Below are 21,485 nucleotides of genomic sequence, written 5' to 3' on the forward strand. Positions count from 1 at the left end.
GGCTGAGGCAGGAGAATTTCTTGAACCCAGGAGGCAGAGGTTGCAGTAAGCTGAGATCATGCCACTGCACTCCAGCCTGGGTGACAGTGTGAGACTCTGAGACTCTGTCTCAAAAGAAAAAAAAGTCGACAGTTCAAAGTCTCATCTGAGACAAGGGAAGTCCCTTCTACCTATTAGCCTATAAAATCAAAAACAAGTTAATTACTTCCTAGATATAATGGGGGTACAGGTATTGAGTAAATACATACATAAATACAAATGGAAAAAATTGGCCAAAATGAAAAGGCTAAAGGCCTCATGCAAATCTGAAACACAACTGGGCAGTCAAATCTTGAAGCTCCAAAATGATCTCCTTTGACTCCAAGTCTCACATCCAGGCCGATGATGGGAGGGGCTGCCTTGAAGGTCTCTGACATGCCATGGAGACATTTTCCCTATTATCTTGGTGATTAATATTTAGCTTATGAAAATTTCTGCAGCCAGCTTGAATTTCTCCTTGGAAAATTGTTTTTTCTTTTCTATCACATGGCATCATCAGGCTGCAAATTTTCCAAACATTTATGCTGTTTCCCTTTTAAAACTGAATGCTTTCAATAGTACCTAAGTCACCTCTTGAATGCTTTGCTGCTTAGTTTCCCTGAACAAGCTTTCTTCTCTTGTCTGCCACCATGTGAAACATGGCTTTCACCTTCTACCATGATGGTGTAGTCTTCCCAGCCACATGGAACTGTAAGTCCATTAAACCTCTTTGTTTTATAAATTGCCCAGTCTCAGGTTTGTCTTTATCAGCAACGTGAAAATGGACTAATATGATAGGGTATCTGGATTAAGATACCATTAAACCCCTAGTGCAGAAGATGAAAGTGACTGTAGGTATATTTACTTCATTCTTTAATAATTTTACATTCTCACAATTTCACATTGTGCTATGTCTACACAAATCCTTCAGGATGTCATGAAGAAATAGTAAGGCAGAACCCCCCTTGGTGATATGTATGTAGCTATGTTTTGTTTCATTTTAATGAATCTGTGGTCTTTGGTGATAATGGACAAAAGTAATTTATGGATGGACCTGGGGCCTGGCAGTCCAAGCCTTTTCCTGAAGAGGGAAATAGGAGGGACCTAGTCAAGGCATCCACTGCAGAGCACATCCCTGGTGACTGTAAACCTGTGGCATCTGGCTTGCTGGCATTTGCACTTTCCTTAGGGATCTGTCTGGCACCCACCATGGCTCAGGCTCTGGACTCATATCTCTCTTTTCATAAATCCTGACTGCATGGAAAGTATGTTGTAAACATGCTCATGTAGAAATGGAAACAACTCAAGAATTTGTATACTGGCCTTCCCTAGTGATTAATTTCAATAGGTGATAAGAGAAACAACCTATAGGAATGGAATGTTTGAGGAATTCAAAGAGTCTCTTCTATGGGGGGATGTGTGTGTGTACTTGTGCACGTGTCTGTGAATTTAGTTATATACAGACTCTTAATTTCTTGGCCAGATAACCAACTTCTTCTCAAATCTGAAAAAAATACATTTAAAGTCTCACCCAACTGGGCTCGCACCTGTTGGAACAGTTTCTTCTTGCATTATGTCCCTATGCCCTGCGGCCTCATACCTTCTCACGTTGATCTTTCCCAGGCACAGCCTTGTGCCAGCCCCTTGCCCTGTACCCTGCCCCCACCATCCTCATCCTAACTGATAACTAAGCTATGATTTTTTTTTTTTTTAATCTTGCCCAAATTCCTCCCTAAGAGGCCTGGAGAGTCATGTCCTACAAACCAAACATTCTCATCAGATGGGTTTTATTTAGCCCCATATATCATGACTTACTTTCCAACATAACATTATGAGACAAGGAAGAAAATAAAAATATTTTACCCCAAAACATGTTTCTTTGCCATATCTTGAAATGGTCCTTCAAAGCTGTCCTTCGTGGGGGAAAATTTGCATCTGTAAAGAATCTCTATTAACATAGCTAGATCTTTTTCTTCCAGGCCCTCCCAATAGCAAAGAGATTAACTAAAAGCCTAACACCATTTTTTTTTTTTTTTTTGAGACAGCTAATTTTTGTATTTTTTAGTAGAGACAGGGTTTCACCATATTGGCCAGGCTGGTCTCAAACTCCTGACTTCATGATTCACCCGCCTCAGCCTTCCAAAGTGCTAAGATTACTGGCCTGAGCCACCTTGCCTGGCAAAGTCTAGCACCTTTTAAATATCTGAATAGGAAATATTTGTCATCTGTTGTCTCTGAGGGCAGCCACTATAAGACTTCAAAAGAACCTTGATCTCCACAGTCTTTTATCTTAACCTGAACATTTCCTTTCTATTGATCCCAGGTCTTTAGACAAACTCAACCAATTGACAACCAGAAAATATTAGAAGCTGCCCCCCTACCGGCCTTTGAGTTGTCCCGCCCTCTGGACCAAACCAACATATTTCTTAAATGTATTTGATTGATGTCTCATGACTCCCCAAAATGTATAAAAGCAAGCTGTACCCCGACCCTGACCATCTTGGGCACATGCTCTCAGGACCTCCTGAGGACTGTGTCCACAGGCCAGGGTCACTCGTATTTGGCTCAGAATAAATCTTTTCAAATACTTTACAGAATTTGACTCTTTTCATCAACACGACTCAAAGCCCTGCAACAAATCTTCCTTGTCTAAATTATTTGACTGGCATAAATTCTCTTCAAAGTATTGGTCTCAACCTACACTAGCAGCTTTAAAACACCCACTTTCCTAACTTACTCCATGTTCCAGCTAAACTAGGGGTGAGTGTGCCGATGAGAGCTGTCCAAAGACTGAGCTTGGATATGACAGCATGTAGTGGTTTGGAAGATGAGGGGGATTCGACAATGACAGAAGGACATGGCCAATGAAGTAGAAAGGGGTCCCAGAGAGGGGTACAAAAGCAGTGTTTCAGCCAGGCACAGTGGCTCATGCCTATAATCCCAGCACTTTGGGAGGCCAAGGCAGGTGGATGATAAGGGCAGATCGAGACCATCCTGGCTAACATGGTGAAACTCCGTCTCTACTAAAAATACAAAAAATTAGCTGGGCATGCATGGTGGCAAGTGCCTGTAGTCCCAGCTACTTAGGAGGCTGAGGCAGGGGAATTGCTTGAACCTGGGAGGCAGAGGTTGAGGTGAACCAAGATTGCGCCAAACCAAGATTGTGCCATTGCACTCCAGCCTGGGCTACAAGAGTGAAACTCCATCTAAAAAAAAAAAAAAAAAAAAAAAAAAAGAAAGCAGTGTTTTTTTTTTCCTGGTGGGGGTCAGGAACAGTTTGTTCAATGCTGCTGCTGTGCGAAATGAGATGAAGGCTGAGCGGTGCTCATTGGATCAGACAGTACAAGCTCATGGTGATCTCATTGATAATCTTATAAAAGTAGCTTGATGGGGTGTGAGGGCAGAAGCCTGATGAGAGTGGATTGAAAGAATGTGGGATGAGATTAAACCACGCTCAGCTTGAATTTATTCTTAAATCAAGAGTCACATAGGTTGTCATTACTGCAGAAACTGGTGAAATAGGGGCTCTTATATACCAGTGGAAACTGTTACAATTTTCCTTGAGGGATAGTGATGCAATGCGTCCCTAAGATATTGGGGACACAGCGTAGGCAGAGTATAGCACAAGCATCATAACCATAGTTATTTTCAGCTGCAGGATGCATGGGCAAGGGACCCAACAGCTTTCCAATATTTCCAGGGCTGTGTAACAGACGAACATGTTAGGAAAGTCTCTCCATTCTCATATAAGATGTATAGTGGGTATGCCACTACTTCATCTTTGCCTTTTTACCCAAATATATTCCTTGGGACTGCTGCCAATGGCCCAAAGTCAAATGCAACTGCTGTCTCTCCTAGAGACGCGGTATACGCCCTTCCTTTATTGAGTACTAGACTTTCCTCTTCGGCTTCTGAAAGTATAATCACCTTAGTGGGTGTCTGGGGCTCACGTAGAGAGTAAATTCTTTTACGTTGTCTGATGTTAACAGCACTATGTGGGAAACCAGTATTTCACTTGGATACCATGCAGCATGCTTTAGAGTCAGAGAAGTAAAATTGGTGAAAAATCTCTCAGCAATTGTAGTACAATTCACTGTTGATTTTCCACCTTCAAATTCAGAATTCTTCCCCCATCTTTCAGGTAATTCTAATACCATAAGTCCTTTTATTCCTATAAGTGCTACATGATATTGTGTTAGACGTGACAAGACTTGATAGATTTTAAACAGGGCTTGTAATCCCAGCACTTTGGGAGGCCGAGGCGGGTGGATCACGAGGTCAAGAGATCGAGACCATCCTGGTCAACATGGTGAAACCCCGTCTCTACTAAAACTACAAAACATTAGCTGGGCATGGTGGCGTGTGCCTGTAATCCCAGCTACTCGGGAGGCTGAGGCAGGAGAATTGCTTGAACCCAGGAGGCGGAGGTTGCAGTCAGCCGAGATAGTGCCACTGCACTCCAGCCTGGGTAACAAGAGCGAAACTCCGTCTCCAAAAAAAAAAAAAAAGATTTTAAACAGGGGTGGATTTTTTCTCTGGTACTGGGACAGGGCGAGCTCTTCACCACCACCGCTGCGGCCCCGAAGGCAAACGACTAAGAAGGAGCTGTCTTCTCCATCCCACAGGAAGAGCTCTCCGCCGAGGCCGAAGACCATGTATCTCGTCAGCAACTACGACGGCAGCAACGAAGGCAACGACGAAGAAGCTAGTTTCTCAGCTTTGGCTGAGCTGTGGTTTTTCAGTCCCTCCCGGAGCCGCAAAAACACGACGTAGTTAGGAAGCCAGGTCTGCCACAAGCCGCCGCCGCCGCCTACAGGGCTGTCTACGGCCGCCATCTTGGCCCAGCTGCTCCCCTGGTTCCTGTTGCTCAGCCCACTGTTTAGCGCAGCCAATCCGTGGCCGTCCAGTCACTGCTTCGGCCAATCACCGAGCAGCTGGCCCGGAAGCTCGAGAGACTCGTGTCAGGGGAGGGGTGAAAGCGACGCCAAGCCCATCAGGCAGTGGGGTCGCCAAGGGAAAGCCAATCACCAGCCCAGCATTATTTCTGAAGCCCAAGGGGGCTGGACGAGAAGTCAACATAATGGTGGTGTTGCCCGAAGTCTTGCACCTCCCTTACTGCAGGTTGGCTTGGCCTCATACATTTCGCTTGGATGCTTAAATCTGTCTCCCCAGAATTTAGTCTTATTGCCTTAAGTTATTTGACTCTGGGAATTTGCTTATTTTTGAACCAGAACCAATCATTGTTGCTGTGGGAAAGCAATATTCTGACTGGTCAGGAGAGCATCATGTGCTAGCCCTAAGGTTAAGAGTTTATGTGTGGGTTGGGTCCCCAAACACAAACTGAAAATTACAGGAAGCAGGGGAATGGATGCTGGAGAGGCAAACAGCAAATGTCCACCAGGAATTTCTTTGTTACATGTTTGCTAGCATCTTATCCTTTCCTTTCACAGCATTCATGGTAATTACACATTTATGTATGTTATTATTTATTTCAGATTTGTCTTCCCCCATAACACTATACCTTCACCCTGATAGGGACCATGACTCCTCTCTTCACTGTTTTATCTCAGTGCCAAGCACAGTTCTTAGCATAGAGTAGCTGTTCAATCAATATTTGTTCCACAACTATGCTACTATAAGAAATCCAGTAGGGCTGGGTGTGGTGGCTCCCAGCACTTTGGGGGGCTGAGGCGGGTGGATCACCTTAGGTCGGGAGTTCAAGCCCAGCCTGACCAACATGGAGAAACCCTGTCTCTACTAAAAATACAAAATTATCCTGGCGTGGTGATGCATGCCTGTAATCCCATCTACTCAGGAGGCTGAGGCAAGAGAATTGCTTGAACCCAGGAGGCAGAGGTTGCGGTGAGCTGAGTTTGCTCCTTTGCTCTCCAACCTGGGAAACAAGAGTGAAACTCCACCTAAAAACAACAACAACAACAACAACAACAACAACAAAAGAAAATGCAAAACAGTATATACAATAGGTGTTTCAGTCCGTTCGTGATTCATGCTATAACCAAATGCCTGAGACTGGATAACTTGTAAGGAATAGACATTGATTTCTCACTGGCAGTGGTGGCTCATGACTGTAATCCCAGCACTTTGGGAGGCTGAGGGGAGCAGATCATGAGGTCAGAAGATTGAGACCATCCTGGCTAACATGGTGAAACCCTGTCTCTACTAAAAAATACAAAAATTAGCTGGTCATGGTTGCACACACTTGTAATCCCAGCTACTTAGGAGGCTGAGGCAGGAGAATCGCTTGAACCTGGGAGGTGGAGGTTGCAGTGAGCCGAGATGGCGCCACTGCACTCCAGCCTGGCAACAGAGCCAGACTCCACCTCAGAAAAAAAAAAAAAAAGAAAGAAAGAAAGAAATTGATTTCTCACAGTTCTGGAGGAGGCTGGAAGTCCAAGATCAAGGCAGCAGCAGGTTAAACATATATATATATATATATATGTCTCTATAGAATACAAATATGCAAGGAAATACACCAAATATAGTTATTTCTTGTTGGTAGAATTATTATTAATATTATTATTATTATTTTTGAGACAGAGTCTTGCGCTGTCGCCCAGGCTGGAATACAGTGGTATGATCTTGGCTGACTGCAACCTCCACCTCCTAGGTTCAAGCAATTTTCCTGCTTCATCCTCCTGAGTAGCTGGGATTACAGGCATGTGCCAACAGACCCAGCTAAATTTTGTATTTTTAGTAGAGACAGGGTTTCACTGTATTGGCCAGGCTGGTCTCAAACTCCTGACCTCTGGTGATCTGCCTGCCTCAGCCTCCTAAAGTGCTGGGATTACAGGAATGAGCCACTGTGCCTGGCCTCTTGTTGGTAGAATTAGAGTGAGGTTTTATTTTTATTTTTAGTTCTTTTGAGATGGAGCTTTGTTTTTTTTTTTTTTGCCCAGGCTGGAGTGCAATGGTGTGGTCTTGGCTCACTGCAACCCCCGCTTCCCAGGTTCAAGAGATTCTCGTGCCTCAGTCTCCCAAGTAGCTGTGATTACAGGCATCTGCCACCACGCCCAGCTAATTTTTGTATTTTTAGTAGAGATGGGGTTTCACTGTGTTGGGCAGGCTGGTCTCCAACTCCTAACCTCAGGTGATCTGCTGGCCTCAGCCTCCCAAAGTGCTGTGATTACAGGGGTGAGCTACCGTGCCAGTCCTAGAGGGAGGTTTTAAAATAACACTTTTCTGTGCTTTCCAAATCTGCAATGAACATTTATTATTTTATAATTTAAAATTTTTGGCCAGGCACGGTGGTTCATGCCTGTAATCCCAGCACTTTGGGAGGCTGAGGCGCGCGGATCACAAGGTCAGGAGTTTCAGACCAGCTTGGCCAATATGGTGAAAACCCATCTCTACCAAAAATACAGAAATTAGCCTGGTGTGATGGCAGGCGCCTGTAGTCCCAGCTACTTGGGAGGCTGAGGCAGGAGAATCACTTGAACCTGGGGAGCGAAGGTTGCAGTGAGCTGAGATCACGCCACTGCACTCCAGCCTGGGTGACAAAGCGAGACTCTGTCTCAAAAAAAAATTCTGAAAATATTCTTTAGAAATAGGTTAAGTAGATTTTTTCCATTTGGAATAATAGGGCATCTTTTGAAAAGTAAGGGGGGTTTCTAAAGAGCATAAGGCCTCATACTAAAAGTTTCACCATGACAAGATGAATTCCTGAATGCTGCCGAAGGGATTACTGGAGATGTTGATTACTTAAGACATTAATAAAAGGGCATTAAAGAACAGCAGGACCGGCCTTCAATTAATGCCTGTGAAGGCACTGCCTGAGCTGACTTTGAAGTTGGCCTCTCCTTTGCTTCTTCAGTTTCCTTAAACTCATAGCTTGATCTTCCTCAATTTCTAGGAAGTTAGTATTTTGATTTATAGATCATTATTATTTTACTTTATTATCATGTCCCTAATTTACTCTTTTCCCTTGCTGTGGCCTTGATGGTAGCTTTTACTGTATTCTCTCTACATCTTCTGCTAATATTTAAATATAGAATGATCTGAGAAGTGAAACTCCTAAATCAAGCTGACAGAATGCCAGGGCATTGTTTGATGAGTACACACATAGAATCACACGCATCAGCTCATAAACGACCTAATCTGAACCAGGTAATACATTGTACTTGTCTTCCTATGGCAGTAGGAATATAAAAGCCCCTTTAGAATCTGACCAGGGAACTCCTCCTTATAGTGGTACATCTTAGGTGATAGGGCCTCTGGGTCCTCCCTAGGGTTTTGCTATTGGTGGGCCTGATGTGGAGTCAGGAGTTTGAACAGGAGCAAAGATGGGATACAGAAGTCACGACTAAGACTGGGTGTGGGGGCCCACACTTATAATCCCAGTACTTTGGAAGGCTGAGACAGGAGGATCCCGTGAGGCCAGGGGTTCTTGAGATCAACCTGGGCAATATAGTGAGATCCTCTCTCTCTCTTTTTTTTTAGTTTAGTTTAGTTTTGTTTAGTTTTGTTTTTTGGGGAGGGAGTCTCACTCTGTCACCCAGGCTGGAGTGCAGTGGTGCAATCTTGGCTCACTGCAACCTCCACCTCCTGGGTTCAAGAGATTCTTCTGCCTCAGCCTCCTGAGTAGCTGGGATTACGGGCACATGCCACCACGTCTGGCTAACTGTTGTATTTTTAGTAGAAATGGGGTTTCACCATGTTGGTCAGGCTAGTCTCGAACTCCTGACCTCATGATCTGCTCACCTTGGCCTCCCAAAAAGCTGAGATTACAGGAATGAGCCACTGTGCCAGGCCTAGGAGATCCTATCTCTACAGAAAATTTAAAAATAAATTAAAAAAAGAGAAGTCAAGACTTAAACATGCATGGCATTCTTTTGAGACAAATGAGTTACCAAAAGAACACTGCTTACCCGCCACTGTTGTGTTCTGAGTAGGTCTGTCAGGGGTAGGGCTTTAGGGGAACCAACTTGAATCTTAGTGCCTTGATTCTAGGCTTATCCCTGCCTCTTACTAGCTTCTTATTTATTTTATTATTACTGTTATTTTTAAAATAGAGATGGGGTCTTCCCATGTTGCCCAGGCTGATCTCAAACCCCTGGCCTCAAGTGATTCTCCTGCCTCGGCCTCCCAAAGCACTGGGATCACAAGCCGGAGCCACTGTGCCCAGCCTGCCTCTTATTATTATTGCTGTTGAGCCTCTGAGCCTCAGGTTCTCATCTACACCGTGGCCACAGTGCTCCCTTTCTTACAGATTGTCTTGGGGGCAGCTAAAATAACCCATGTGAAGTGTCCAGCTCACTGCAGTCCTCCCTCTTCAGGTGATTTGGGGTGTGGTGTGAGAACCTGGAGGGAAGAATACTGGGTGGCAGAGGCCCCAGAGAGCATTCACTGCCCATCTTAGCCAGGCCAGGAGGAAAGGCCAAGGACATGAATAATTGTTAAGTTAAATGCCACCCCCTACCCCCACATCTTTAATTACACCCTCTGCAACCATGAGCCACACAGTAAGGGAAACTTCTCCTGCTTTCTTTGTTTTTATTTTTTGAGATGGAGTTTTACTCCTATTGCCCAGGCTGGAGTGCAATGGCGCAATCTTGGCTCACTGGAACTTCTACCTTCCGGGTTCAGGTGATTCTCCTATCTCAGCCTCCCAAGCAGCTGGGATTACAGGCATGTGCCACTATGCCTGCCTAATTTTTCGTTTTTAGTAGAGACAGGGTTTCACCATGTTAGTCAGGCTGGTCTCAAACTCCTGACCTCAGGTGATCCACCCGCCTTGGCCTCCCACAATGTTGGGATTATAGGTGTTAGCCACCGCTCCTAGCCTCTCCTGCTCTAATATTTGACTTAACTGTCATGGCAAGAGGACTGAGAAAATTTCTTTAGCTTTTTTTTTTTTTTCTTTTTGAGAGCATCTGGCATTGTTGTCCAGGCTGGAGTGCAGTGGGGATCTCAGCTCACTGCAACCTCTGCCTCTAGGGTTCAAGTGATTCTCCTGCCTCAGCCCCCTGAGTAGCTGGGATTACAGGCACCTGACACCACACCTGGCTAATTTTGTATTTTTAATAGAGATGGGTTTTACCATGTTGGCCAGGCTGGTCTCAAACACCTGACCTCAGGTGATCCACCCGCCTCAGTCTCCCAAAGTGCTGGGATTATAGACATGAGCCATGGCGCCAGGCCTGAGATTTCTTTAGCTTTGAATTTCACCTTTAGAGATTCCATCTCTTTCCCACTAGCAAAGAAACCCTTAGGGCAGAAGGCTCTGGATGGTAGCACAGAGCTGGGCCCTGCCTTGAAGTTACCTAGATAGGAGGAGAAGCACAAAGATTAGACTCTGTCTAGTTAGATAAAGCATGAAGTCCCGAGATAGGGAAGGAACAGACCCTGCGGGGAGAATATAGAAGTTAAAAAGCAGTTCTCCTAGATTCACTTTTCTTCCAGGAACCAAAATCACCCCATCACCTGGGGTTTAACTTCCAATGCCCCAGGCAGAATGCCGCAAGTCCATTGTTTGAGAGCTTTGAGTCTGGAGGCTGTGGCTCTCCTGGGGGCTTGCAGTGATGCCCTAACTAGAGAACACTCATTGCCTCTGGCCCCTACCCACCTCTGGACCTCCTCAAACTTAACTCACACAGAGGCCTTTTTTGAAGTGTTTCCAGAAGGACTTTTTTTTCTTCTTTTTTTTCAGAGCACTGGCTTCTCACATCCAAGTCCCCTGTCACCTCCCCAGGGGCACTTACCTGACCACTCAGCTAAATCAATATAGCTTCTCTGTGCCCATCCCAGGAACTCAAATATCTCCCTCTTAGCATTCATTTTAATTTCTTACATTTTATTTACTTGTTTATTATGTGTTGTCCCACACGAGACTGTAAGCTCCAGGAGACAGACCACCCGTTTTTTCCCAGCTGGGCTCCCCACCCTCCTCCTATAGGGCCTGGCATGGAGTGATGAATATTTGCAGTGTGATTGCAGGGGTGGGTGGGGTTCTGTTTACTTTCATTCACCTGGGTGGGCTTACATCCCTTGGAAGGTACACAACAGATTCTGGGAAGAGCTTTCACTGATTTGGGGTTCCAGGGACCACCCAGGAAATGATTCATTTTTTTGTTTGTTTGTTTTTGTTTTGAGACTGAATCTCACTCTGTCGCCCAGGCTGGATGATTTCAGCTCATTGCAGCCTCTGCCTCCTGGGTTCAAGTGATTCTTTCCTGACTCAGCCTCCCTAGTAACTGGGACTACAGGTGTGTGCCACCATGCCCAGCTAATTCTTGTATTTTTAGTAGAGACGGGGTTTCATCATGTTGGCTAGGCTTGTCTTGAACTTCTGATCTTAAGCGATCTATCCACCTTGGCCTCCCAAAGTGCTGGGATTACAGGTGTGAGCCACCATGCTTGGCCCAGGAAATGATCCTTAACTTTTGTAGGATCTAGGATCTCTTTAGCTATTTGATAAAACCAGTGGACTCCCTTTCTCAAAAAAAACCATAAAGATGCATTCAAAACTCTGCTTACATCTAGTCTGTCTGTCTGGTAAATATAATTTAAAGAAAAAAGAAAAAAACCTCTGCCTACAATTTGGGGGTTTAGAGAGTCTCAGTGCCCCAGGTAATATCCCTAGACTTAAGAAAAATCAAGGGGAGGAGAGAAATTAGAGAACCAATCCTCTACACCACAGCTTAGGAGAGCCCTCTTAAAAGGGTCGTGCTGCCCAGCACTTTGGGAGACCGAGGCAGGTGGATCACCCTGAACGCAGGAGGCGGTGGTTGCAGTGAGCAGAGATCGCGCCACTGCACTCCAGACTGGGCGACAGAGCGAGGCTCCGTCTCTAAATAAATAAATAATTAAATGGGGTCCTACTTAAAATGATCTTTACCTTTGGAATGCAGAGTTTATATTTTAAAAAGTGAAATGGGGGCGGGAGGGGATAAGAAATCGCTTCTGGTTCCATCTCTGCCAACTGCTCCCTCCCTAGGAGGCTCAGGATAAGACAGCCTCCAACGCTTTCTGCGAGTGTATCGGGAAGCATCGTTGCCAGGTCTGATGAACGTCTGTGGAATGAATGCAGGACACACTCGCGCGGCAGAATCGCGAAAGGTCCCGGACTTCTCCGCGCAGGGAGTTTCTAGCTGGCCACACGCTCTCGCCTGCCCACCTGCGCCGGGCTGCGGGCTGGCGGGGTGCAGAGGAGCGCGCGCAGGTGCATTCGCCCCAGTGCGGCCGGCGAGGGGCGGGAACAGCTGCCGCCAAGGCAGGGTCGGGGGTACAGGAGAGGCCCAAAGGAGAAGGGAAGAAGAGAAGGAGGAGGAGGAGGAGGAGAAAGGAGAAGGAAGAAAGTATAAGAAGAGGAAGGAGGGGGAGCGGGGAGGAGCGCACGGGGAGGAGGCAGCCGCGCTGGGAGGAGTCTGCAAACTTTCAGCGCGAGGGCATTGTGGGAAGCAGCCATGGTCTAAGCCTCACCTGTCAGCCACGCCAGCTCCTGCGCTCGCCTCTCGCCCTTGCTTCTCCAGCGTTCCTTGCTCGCACGGCCTGGGTGGCGGCTGCACGGTCACCATGGTGAGTGCGGGGAAACCGCCGGGCCGGGTGGGCAGAGGGGGCGCGCGCGCTCCGGGGAGGCACCTGGGGCGTCCGGGCCGGGGTGCGGGCCGAGTCCCTCCCGGCCCCCAGAACCGCGCGCTCTGGTGGCCCCGCTGCCCGGATGGCGCTGGGGCGCCAGGATCGCTTGCCCTGGATTCCTGCGGCAACCCGCCGCTGCGGCTCCATTCATTCGATCCGCGGTTGCCGGGCGTGTAGTCTGTGCCGGGCTCGTTGCTGGGTGCTGGGGATGCCTTGGGGGACCAGGCGAAACCCCTGCTCTCCAGGAAGCTTACCTTCTAGGAGGGGGATGCGGAGGGAGGGAAGCATGCCATATACAAGTAAAATGAAGAAAACTTCCAGAGTAAGAAGCGCTCTGAAGTCTCAAATACAACTGGGTGAGTGACAACTTTTGATTTGGCAAAGCCTCTTCAAGGACGTGACATTCTAGCTGCTGGAGGTCCTGGAGGGGCGCTGCAGGTGGATTAGAGAGCAAAGGGGAGGGGAGGTGGCCATCTGCCAGGTGAGGCTGTTTCTTACAGCCCAAAGTAAGGAGTTTGGTTTTTGTTCCAACTGAGTAGGGGAATCCTTGCAAGAAAACTGACCTTACCCATTGTGCACTTTTTTTTTTCTTTTGAGTCAGATCTTACTCTGTTGCCCAGTCTGGAGTGCAGTGCCTTGATCTCTGCTTACTGCAACCTCCACCTCCTGGGTTCAAGCGATTCTCTTGTCTTCTGCCTCGGCCTCCTGAGTAGCTGGGATTACAGGTGCGTGCCACCACTTCCTGCTAATTTTTGAACTTTTGGTAGAGACGATGTTTCCCCATGTTGGTCAGGCTGGTGTTGAACTCCTGACCTCAGGTGATCTGCCTGCCTCGGTCTCCCAAAATGCTGGATACGGGCATGAGCCACCGTGCCTGGCCTGTTGGGCACTTTTAAGAGATCCCTTTGGTAGTTGTTGGAGAATGGATTGGGGTGTGTAAGGACAGAGGGTAGAGGGTCAGGTTGGAATCTGAGGCCGGTTGCAGCCCTGCTGGTGAGAGATCTGGTGACCTGCACTTGGGTGGAAGCGGTAGTTCAGGCTCCTCTTGCTCTTGCCTGCTGTTTAGGGACAGCCTTTTGAGTGCGGTGGTCTGAACATCACTAGTCCCACTTACCCTAAGTGTGGGCCCATTTCCCAAATCCCCAGAAGGGAAGTGACCTGCACTCTGTGGGTCCACTGGAGGCAGGAATGGTGGGCCACGTCGGCTAAGAAAGCTGATTAACAAGGAGAGCCCTGGAGTGCTGAGCACCAGGCCAGCAAGACCACAGATGCTGGTTCCTGTGAAAAGTTTGGCTGTGCACATTAGAGGTGTCGTTTTTGTCCCTTGCAGGTTCTTTGTAAATACAGCATGATGCAAAAACAATGCCGTAAATAATGGAGCAGCTTTCTTGGCTTGCTCAGGTTTCCCAAGGAACAAGGTGACAAATGCCCAGTCCACCAGTGTCATTTGCCTAACGGAGGCTGGAATAAGGCCCTGCATTTCTTAGTCGTCAAAGGCAGCCTTCATGCTGAGGCCTGCGCCAAGGTCTGATCTATGAGGAAAAAAATTCCTCCTGTGGACAACACCTGTGGTGGGGTTTTGTTTTTTCTTGCCGGTGTCATATGTGTGATGAGTTGATCAGAAATGTGAAAGTTTCTCCAGCTTTCCTACGAGCTTTTGCCAAACGGGAAACATTAATGTTATTGGGCACTTGTGATAAGGCAAGCAGGATGCCCAGCTCTTTTCACTCATGATCTCGCTCAATCCTTGCAACAAACAAGTGAGGTTAAGTCTGTTATGCTCATTGCACTTTATCTGCTCTGAGCTATTCCAGCAGTATGGCCTTGGACAATTCCTTGATCTCTCTGTCTCAGTTTCCCTATTTGGAAAATGGAGATAATGGTTCCTAACTCATAAGGCAGAGGTTCTGAGTGTGGCCTGTGTACCCCCAGGAGTCCCCAAGACTTTTAGTGGAGGTTTGCAAGGTCAAAACTATTTTTATACTAATACTAAGATATTAATTTCCCCATTTCATCCTCATTCTCACAAGGCTACAGTGACGTTTTCTTCGGTCTACATAAGATAAGATAGCACAGCAGATTGAACACAGATGCAGATAGGAAGGTCCAACTGTCTTTGATAAGCCCAGATATTAGGAGATTTGCAAAACTGTAAAACACTGCCATGATTTTCACCAATTTTTCTTTTATTTTGCTTTGGAAAATATGGTTATTGGTCATAAAAATGTTAAGTTTAATGTGTTGTAGGTTTACTATTTTTAAATTTTTATTTATTTATTTATTTTGAGACAGAGTCTCTGTGTCATCCAACCTGAGTGCAGTGGCGAGATCACGGCTCACAGTAGCTTCAACCTCCTGGGCTCCAGTAATCCTTCTCCCCCAGTTTCCCAAGTAGCTGGGACTATAGGCAAGTGCCACCATGTCCAGCTAATTTTGTATTTTAATTTTTTTGAGATAAGACTTGTTCTATCACCCAGGGGAGAGTGCAGTGGCATAAGCATGGCTCACTGCAGCCTCAGCTTACTCAAGGTATCCTCCTACCTCGGCCTTTCATGTAGCTGGGAGCACAGGTGTGTGCCATCACACCCAGGTAATTTTTTGAGTTTTGGAGAAATGAGGCCTTACTTTGTTGCCCTGGCTGGTCTTGAACTCCTGAACTCATGCAATCTTTCCACTTTGTCCCCCCAAAGTGCTGAGATTATAGGCGTGAACAAGTGGGCCCATGGAATTTTTTATTTTTTGTAGAAATGGAGCCTTGCAGGCCAGGCGTGGTGGCTCACACCTGTAATCCCAGCACTTTGGGAGGCCAAGGCAGGTGGATCACAAGGTCAAGAGATCGAGACCATCCTGGCCAACATGGAGAAACCTCATCTCTAGTAAAAACACAAAAATTAGCTAGGTGCAATGATGCATACCTGTAGTCCCAGCTACTTGGGAATCTGAGGCAGGAGAATCACTTGAACTGGGAGGTGGAGGTTACAGTGAGCTGAGATTGCACCACTACACTCCAGCTTCCCGATTGAGCGAGACTCTGGCAAAAAAAAAAAAAAAGAAAGAAATGGAGCCTCACTATGTTGCCCAAGCTGTATTGTTTTAAAATATATTAATATCTATCTTATCCATTTTAAATTCAAATAGAGTAAATATCAGTGGATATAACCCACATAAACAAAAAGGTCTTTGGGACTGACAGGTGGATCACCCAAGATTGGGAGTTCAAGACCAGCCTGACCAACATTGTGAAACCCCTTCCCTACTAAAAATACAAAATTGGCTGGGCTTGGGGGTGCATGTCTGTAATCCCAGCTACTCAGGAGGCTGAGGCAGGAGAATCACTTGAACCCCGGAGGTGGAGGCTGTGGTGAGACAATATTGCACCATTGCACTCCAGCTTGGGCAACAAGAGCAAAACTCCATCTCAAAAGAGTGTAAAGCCATCCAAAACATTTCATAATCACTGTCATGGAGTTAAACAGGTACCATGAGTGAATGCATGTGAAGGTGCTTCGGTGCTTCAAGCAGCTTTGCCGTTGTAAGTGCTCAGTAACCATCTCCTCTCCCCTCTTATTACCTTCAAGTCGTAAGAAAGAATAAGTGGCCCTCGCTAGTGCCCGGCAGCTCTGAGATCTTCGTTAAGGCTCACTGTGTAACGCCCTGTCTTTCCTGCTGTGTCATCCCTGACTTTTGCTGATTCTTATGCTAGGAAACTGGCAGATACTTACTGGCAGATCTAGGCACCTAGTACTTTACATACAGAAAATGGTTCTTGATTCCATGGTGCCAGTGACCTTGGTTTCTGGCACAGAGATTTCATATCTGGTGCATGTTGGGACTGTGTTTGTATCTGGAGGACACTGTTCGAATCAATTGTATACTTCTCCATCTCACCTTTTAGCAATCTTTACCTTGGAAAACAGTGTTAGGGCTATTGTGCTTCTGAAATCCCATGGGTTGAGCCTAGTGCACTTGAAAAAGCTTATAGGGGGCCTGGCATGGTGGCTTACACCTGTAATCCCAGCACTTTGGGAGGCTCAGGTGGGCAGATTAAGAGGTCAGGGGTTCGAGACCAGCCTGACCAACACGATGAAACTCTGTCTCTACTAAAACTATGCACAAAAAATCAGCCAGGCGTGGTGATGTGTGCCTGTAATCCCAGCTACTCAGGAGGCTGAGGCAGGAGAATTGCTTGAACCCAGAAGGTGGAGGTTGCAGTGAGCAGAGATGGCGCCACTGCACTCCAGCCTGGGTGACAGAGGTAGACTCCATCTCAAAAAATAAAAATAAAAAAGCGCTGGGATTATAGGCGTGAGCCACTACGCCCAGGCCTGGAAAGCCATTTCTTATTCAGAATATATTTAAGTTTGAAATAGTAAGAGTACACCCTTCTAAAAAAACAAATCCCTTTATTCATTGTAATCTCATAGAGTTGTGGAGGGTAAGCGTGGAAAAACCGAACTATGAACCTGTAGGTCCTGCCACGCCGCCATTCCCCTCTATATCAATTTTACGGTCTGAGGCTTGAATGAATTGTAACAAGCATGTAATGATTTTGGCAGTTTAAGTTGCAGTTTGAGGGTGAACTGGCCTATTACACTGATTAGTGCTTTCCTCCTCCAAGACGTGGTCTAGACCAGCAGTTAGTGTGAGGTCGAGGGGTTTGGGATCGGGGGAGAAATGACCCTTTGTGGTGTTTAATTGTCACAAGAGGGCTCACCTCCAACTGGCCCTTCTCACGAGTCTCCCCAAAACACTAGAAAATACAAGAAAACTTGTATTTTCTCCTCACCAGGATTGTTACTTCTGAGTTTTTATCACTTTTTTTTTTTTTTTTGTGGTAAATACTGTCAACTGCTGGTAACTTTTGTGTGGCGTTTTGCTGACAAGAGGTTCAAGGAAGCAGCTTGAACTGTGTATTTGCTGAACTGTGTTGGCAATGTCTGCCGTTTTGGGTCCTGTGAATTATTTCATTATGAACAAAGACATAATGATAAAACTACCTCCATTTCCAACACACACACACACACACACACACACACACACACACACACAGCACCTTTAATAATCTCCAGAGTAAGTACTTCTCCAGGTCTTCATGAATTACTCTTTTAATATTGTTTCATTGCTGTGATAACCAGTGGTTCTTCCAGAGACCTGAAGCTTCGCTGTGGTTCTGTGATTCATTTCTTCCATGGGGCCTGCCTTTGTCTCTCTCAGAGTCCTCAGAGTCTCTCTTTCTGGAGTATCTTGTTCTTCCCCAGTGCTTTCTCTGTTTAACCTGAAGTATCCAGGAAATCTCCCTTTAAACCATTTGAAACTCCCCCATAACCTATGTTATAAAAGAATGTACACAGATATCAGAGACATACGCCCCTAAATTCTCTCAGTGGCATATGAAACTATCCAGCCAGCACCCTGACGAAGGAACTGTTTTTGACCGGGCATTGTGGCTCACACCTGTAATCGTAACATTTTGGGAGGCCAAGTTGTCTGGATTGCTTGAGTTTGGAAGTTTGAGACCAGCCTGTGCAACATGGTGCTATCAATCACCATGAGGAAACTGGCTTTTAAAAAGTCTTTGTCGGTTGGGCACAGTGGCTCACGCCTGTAATCCTAGCACTTTGGGAGGCTGGGGCGGGCAGATCACCTGAGGTCAGGAGTTTGAGACCAGCCTGGCCAACATGGTGAAACCCTGTCTCTACTAAAAATACAAAAATGAGCAGGGCATGGTGGTGCATGCCTGTAATCCCAGCTACTCGGGAGGCTGAGGCAAGAGAATAGCTTGAACCCAGAAAGTGGAGGTTGTGATGAGCTGAGATTGCACCATTACACCCCAGCCTGGTCAACAAGAGCGAAACTCCATTTCAAAAAATAAATAAATAAATAAACTTTGCCAAAATCACACTTCTAAGAACTTTCCTACAGGCGTTGCTGGGCTCTGAAACTGCTCCCTCTCAGTAGCTTCTGAAACTGCCTGGGGAAAAATATGATCCCTCATTAGTCTTTCAGCTCAATGGGGCATGGACCTAGTAAAGTACATTTAGTAAAGAATAAGGGCACAAGGCATTCAGTATTTAATGTCCTCTTTGGATCTTCCCTAACAGGATTTCTGGGCTGGTAAGAAATGGTTGGTGTGGGTCGAAGCTCAGTGGACACTGAAATGCTACAGGAGACTTCCTTCCCTACTGGGTATTTCAAACATGAGGGGCGAAGCGATGGTTTGCAAACTGGGGTACCCGTACCTTCTGTGTATTCATCCTTGTAGACAGGTGTTGTCAAGGGATAAACACGACTCATCCTTGGAGCAGTTCAGAATGAGAATTTTTAATTTTATTATTTATTTACTTAATTTTTTTGAGATGGAGTCTTACTCTGTTGGTTAAACTGGAGTGCAATGGCGTGATCTTGGTTCACTGCAACCTCTGCCTCCCAGTCACCATGGCTGACTAATTTTTATATTTTTAGTACAGACAAGGTTTCGCCATGTTGGCCAGGCCCACCTCGAACTACTGACCTCAGGTGACCTGCCCACCTCGGCCTCCCAAAGTACTGGAATTACAGAGTGCAATGACAAGATCTTGGCTTAACCCAATCTCCCCCTCCCAGGTTCAAGTGATTTTCCTGCCTTACCCTCCCGCGTAGCTGGGATTACAGGCATGTGCCACCACGCCCAGCTATTTTTTTTTTGTATTTTTAGTAGAGATGGGGTTTCTCCATGTTGGTAAGTCTGGTCTTGAACTCCCAATCTCAGGTGATCCGCCCGCCTTGGTCTCCCAAAGTGCTAGGATTACAGGTGTGAGCCACTACACCTGGCTCTTACTGACCCATTTTCTAAGGCAGCTTCCACTAATTCATTCACAGGTATATTGGACAAATAAACTGGATGCCTGTCCCATGACAAGCAGTACTGGCTACATAATTTGTGATGCCCAGTGCAAAATGAAAATGCAGGGTCCCTTGTTCAAAGTTTATTGGGAATTTCAGGACAATGACAGCAGACCATTAAACCAAGTTTTGGGTCCTTTTAAATGCAGGGCTCCTCTATGTAATGACCCTGTGTCCACAGAAACCAGCCCTGGGTCTAGGCCTCAGAGATTGCGTTGAACGAGCCAGATGCCCCCTGCTTGCATGGAGCTCACATTATTGGTGAGGGGTTCTCTAAACTCTGTAAATATTTTGAATCAGCCACACAGGAGAAGAATTTAATATTAAGCATTCTTGAGTCATCTCACTTTTACTTCCTGGGCAGTTGCAGTTGGGTCATGTGGTGACCCAGCTGTGGCACTTGGAGTAGGGGCAGTGTTGGCCTTGGTGGCTGCGTCAGGCCCTGCCTGGGCCGGGGAGGTCCAGCCATTCCTCCAGCTAGCTCAGCCAGCTGTTGGCTACTTCCAGAGCTGGTTCCCACCAGCCAGAGGGTTCTGAAGCCATATCTATCTTCCAGGTTTCTGATTGGTGATCCTGCTGAAGGAATTGCCCTTGGCCTTACCCCTGTGGTGAACCCTGGATGCAGATGTAAGGGCTTCCCCAGCCCCTCCTGTGTTCGCCCTGTTCATCTGGGTGTGATATAATTTGTTAGCTTAGATCCTGTACATTCTTTTATTTTGAGACAGAGTCTCACTCTGTTGCCCAGGCTGGAGACCAGTGGCATGATCTTGGCTCGCTGCAATCTCCTCCTTCCAGGTTCAAGTGATTCTCCTGTCTCAGTTTCCCAAGTAGCTGGTATTACAGGTATGTGCCACCACACCTTGCTAATTTTTGTATTTTTGGTAGAGGTGAGGTTTCACCATGTTGACCAGGTTGGTCTTGAACTCCTGACCTCAGGTGATCCACCTGGCTCGGCCTCCCAAAATGCTGGTATTACAGGCATGAGCCACAGGGCCTGGTCTGATTCTGTACATTTTTTCTCCATTTGTGTAAAATAAGGAGGCAGATATGTCTATAAACAAACTGAAAACTTCAAGAGGATATACAAGGATGTTGTTTTTGGGCAAGGACTCTAGGCATCTGATGTGGTAAAAAGATTCACTCTGTGTGTGTGTGTGTGTGTGTGTGTGTGTGTGTGCGCGCCTGTGTGTGAGTTTTGAGACAGGGTCTCGCTCTGTCACTCAGGTTGGAGTACAATGGCGCAGTCACGGCTCACTGTAGCCTTAACTTGGGCTTAAGCAATCCTCCCATCTCAGCCTCCCTAGTAGCTGGGACTTCAGGTGCATGCCATCATGCCCAGATAATTTTTGTATTTTCTGTAGAGACAGGGTCTCGCCATGTTGCCCAGATTGGTCTCGAACTCCTGGACTCAAGTAATTTGCCTCCTTCAGCTTCTCAAAGTGCTGGGATTATAGGCGTGAGCCACCAAGTGTGGCCTAAGAGTAGTATGCTTTTCAAACACTCAGTTTTTCCTATTTGCATGTACTATGCTTTAAATTATGTGAAATATGACTCTTAAAAATATTGTATCTATTACTCCTCCAACTAAACTGTCTTGGTTTTTCCTGTACTTTGTAACTCCTTAAGCTTGAGTGTGTCTGGAATTGAGATGGAAACAGAAATAGCCTCATTAAAGCATATAGACACACAAAAAAGCTCATCTGTCTGTCTGTCCGTCTGTCTTCATCATCATCATCATCATCATCTATCTGCTCACCTACCTATCTACTTTAAAGATTCCTGATTGTGTGACTTCTGTATGAGAATTAACTAGCCGGGTGTGGTGGTGTGTGCTCGTAATCCCAGCTACTCCAGAGGCTGAGGCAGGAGAATCCCTTGGACCTGGGAGACAGAGGTTGTAGTGAGCTCACGCCGTTGCACTCCAGCCTGGGCAATGGGGTGAGACTCTGTCTTACAAAAAAGTCTAACCTCTAAAGGACTCCATTGATAAA

The 21,485-nt window shown here is 46.4% G+C and overlaps 1 protein-coding gene across 1 annotated transcript in view; it reads left to right on the forward strand.

The window, feature by feature from the left end:
• Nucleotides 1-12,409: 12,409 nt before the first annotated feature.
• Nucleotides 12,410-21,485, forward strand: part of AP1S3 (adaptor related protein complex 1 subunit sigma 3) — an 80,104-nt gene continuing 71,028 nt past the window's right edge. Inside the window, exon 1 of the mRNA XM_017529153.2 lies at nucleotides 12,410-12,552. Within this exon, the coding sequence (XP_017384642.1) occupies nucleotides 12,550-12,552 (3 nt within the window). The 5' untranslated portion in view covers nucleotides 12,410-12,549. The remainder of the gene's footprint in view (nucleotides 12,553-21,485) is intronic.

This window comes from Cebus imitator, unplaced genomic scaffold, assembly GCF_001604975.1.
Source record: "Cebus imitator isolate Cc_AM_T3 unplaced genomic scaffold, Cebus_imitator-1.0 Scaffold57, whole genome shotgun sequence".
NCBI classification, from domain to species: Eukaryota; Metazoa; Chordata; class Mammalia; order Primates; family Cebidae; genus Cebus; species Cebus imitator.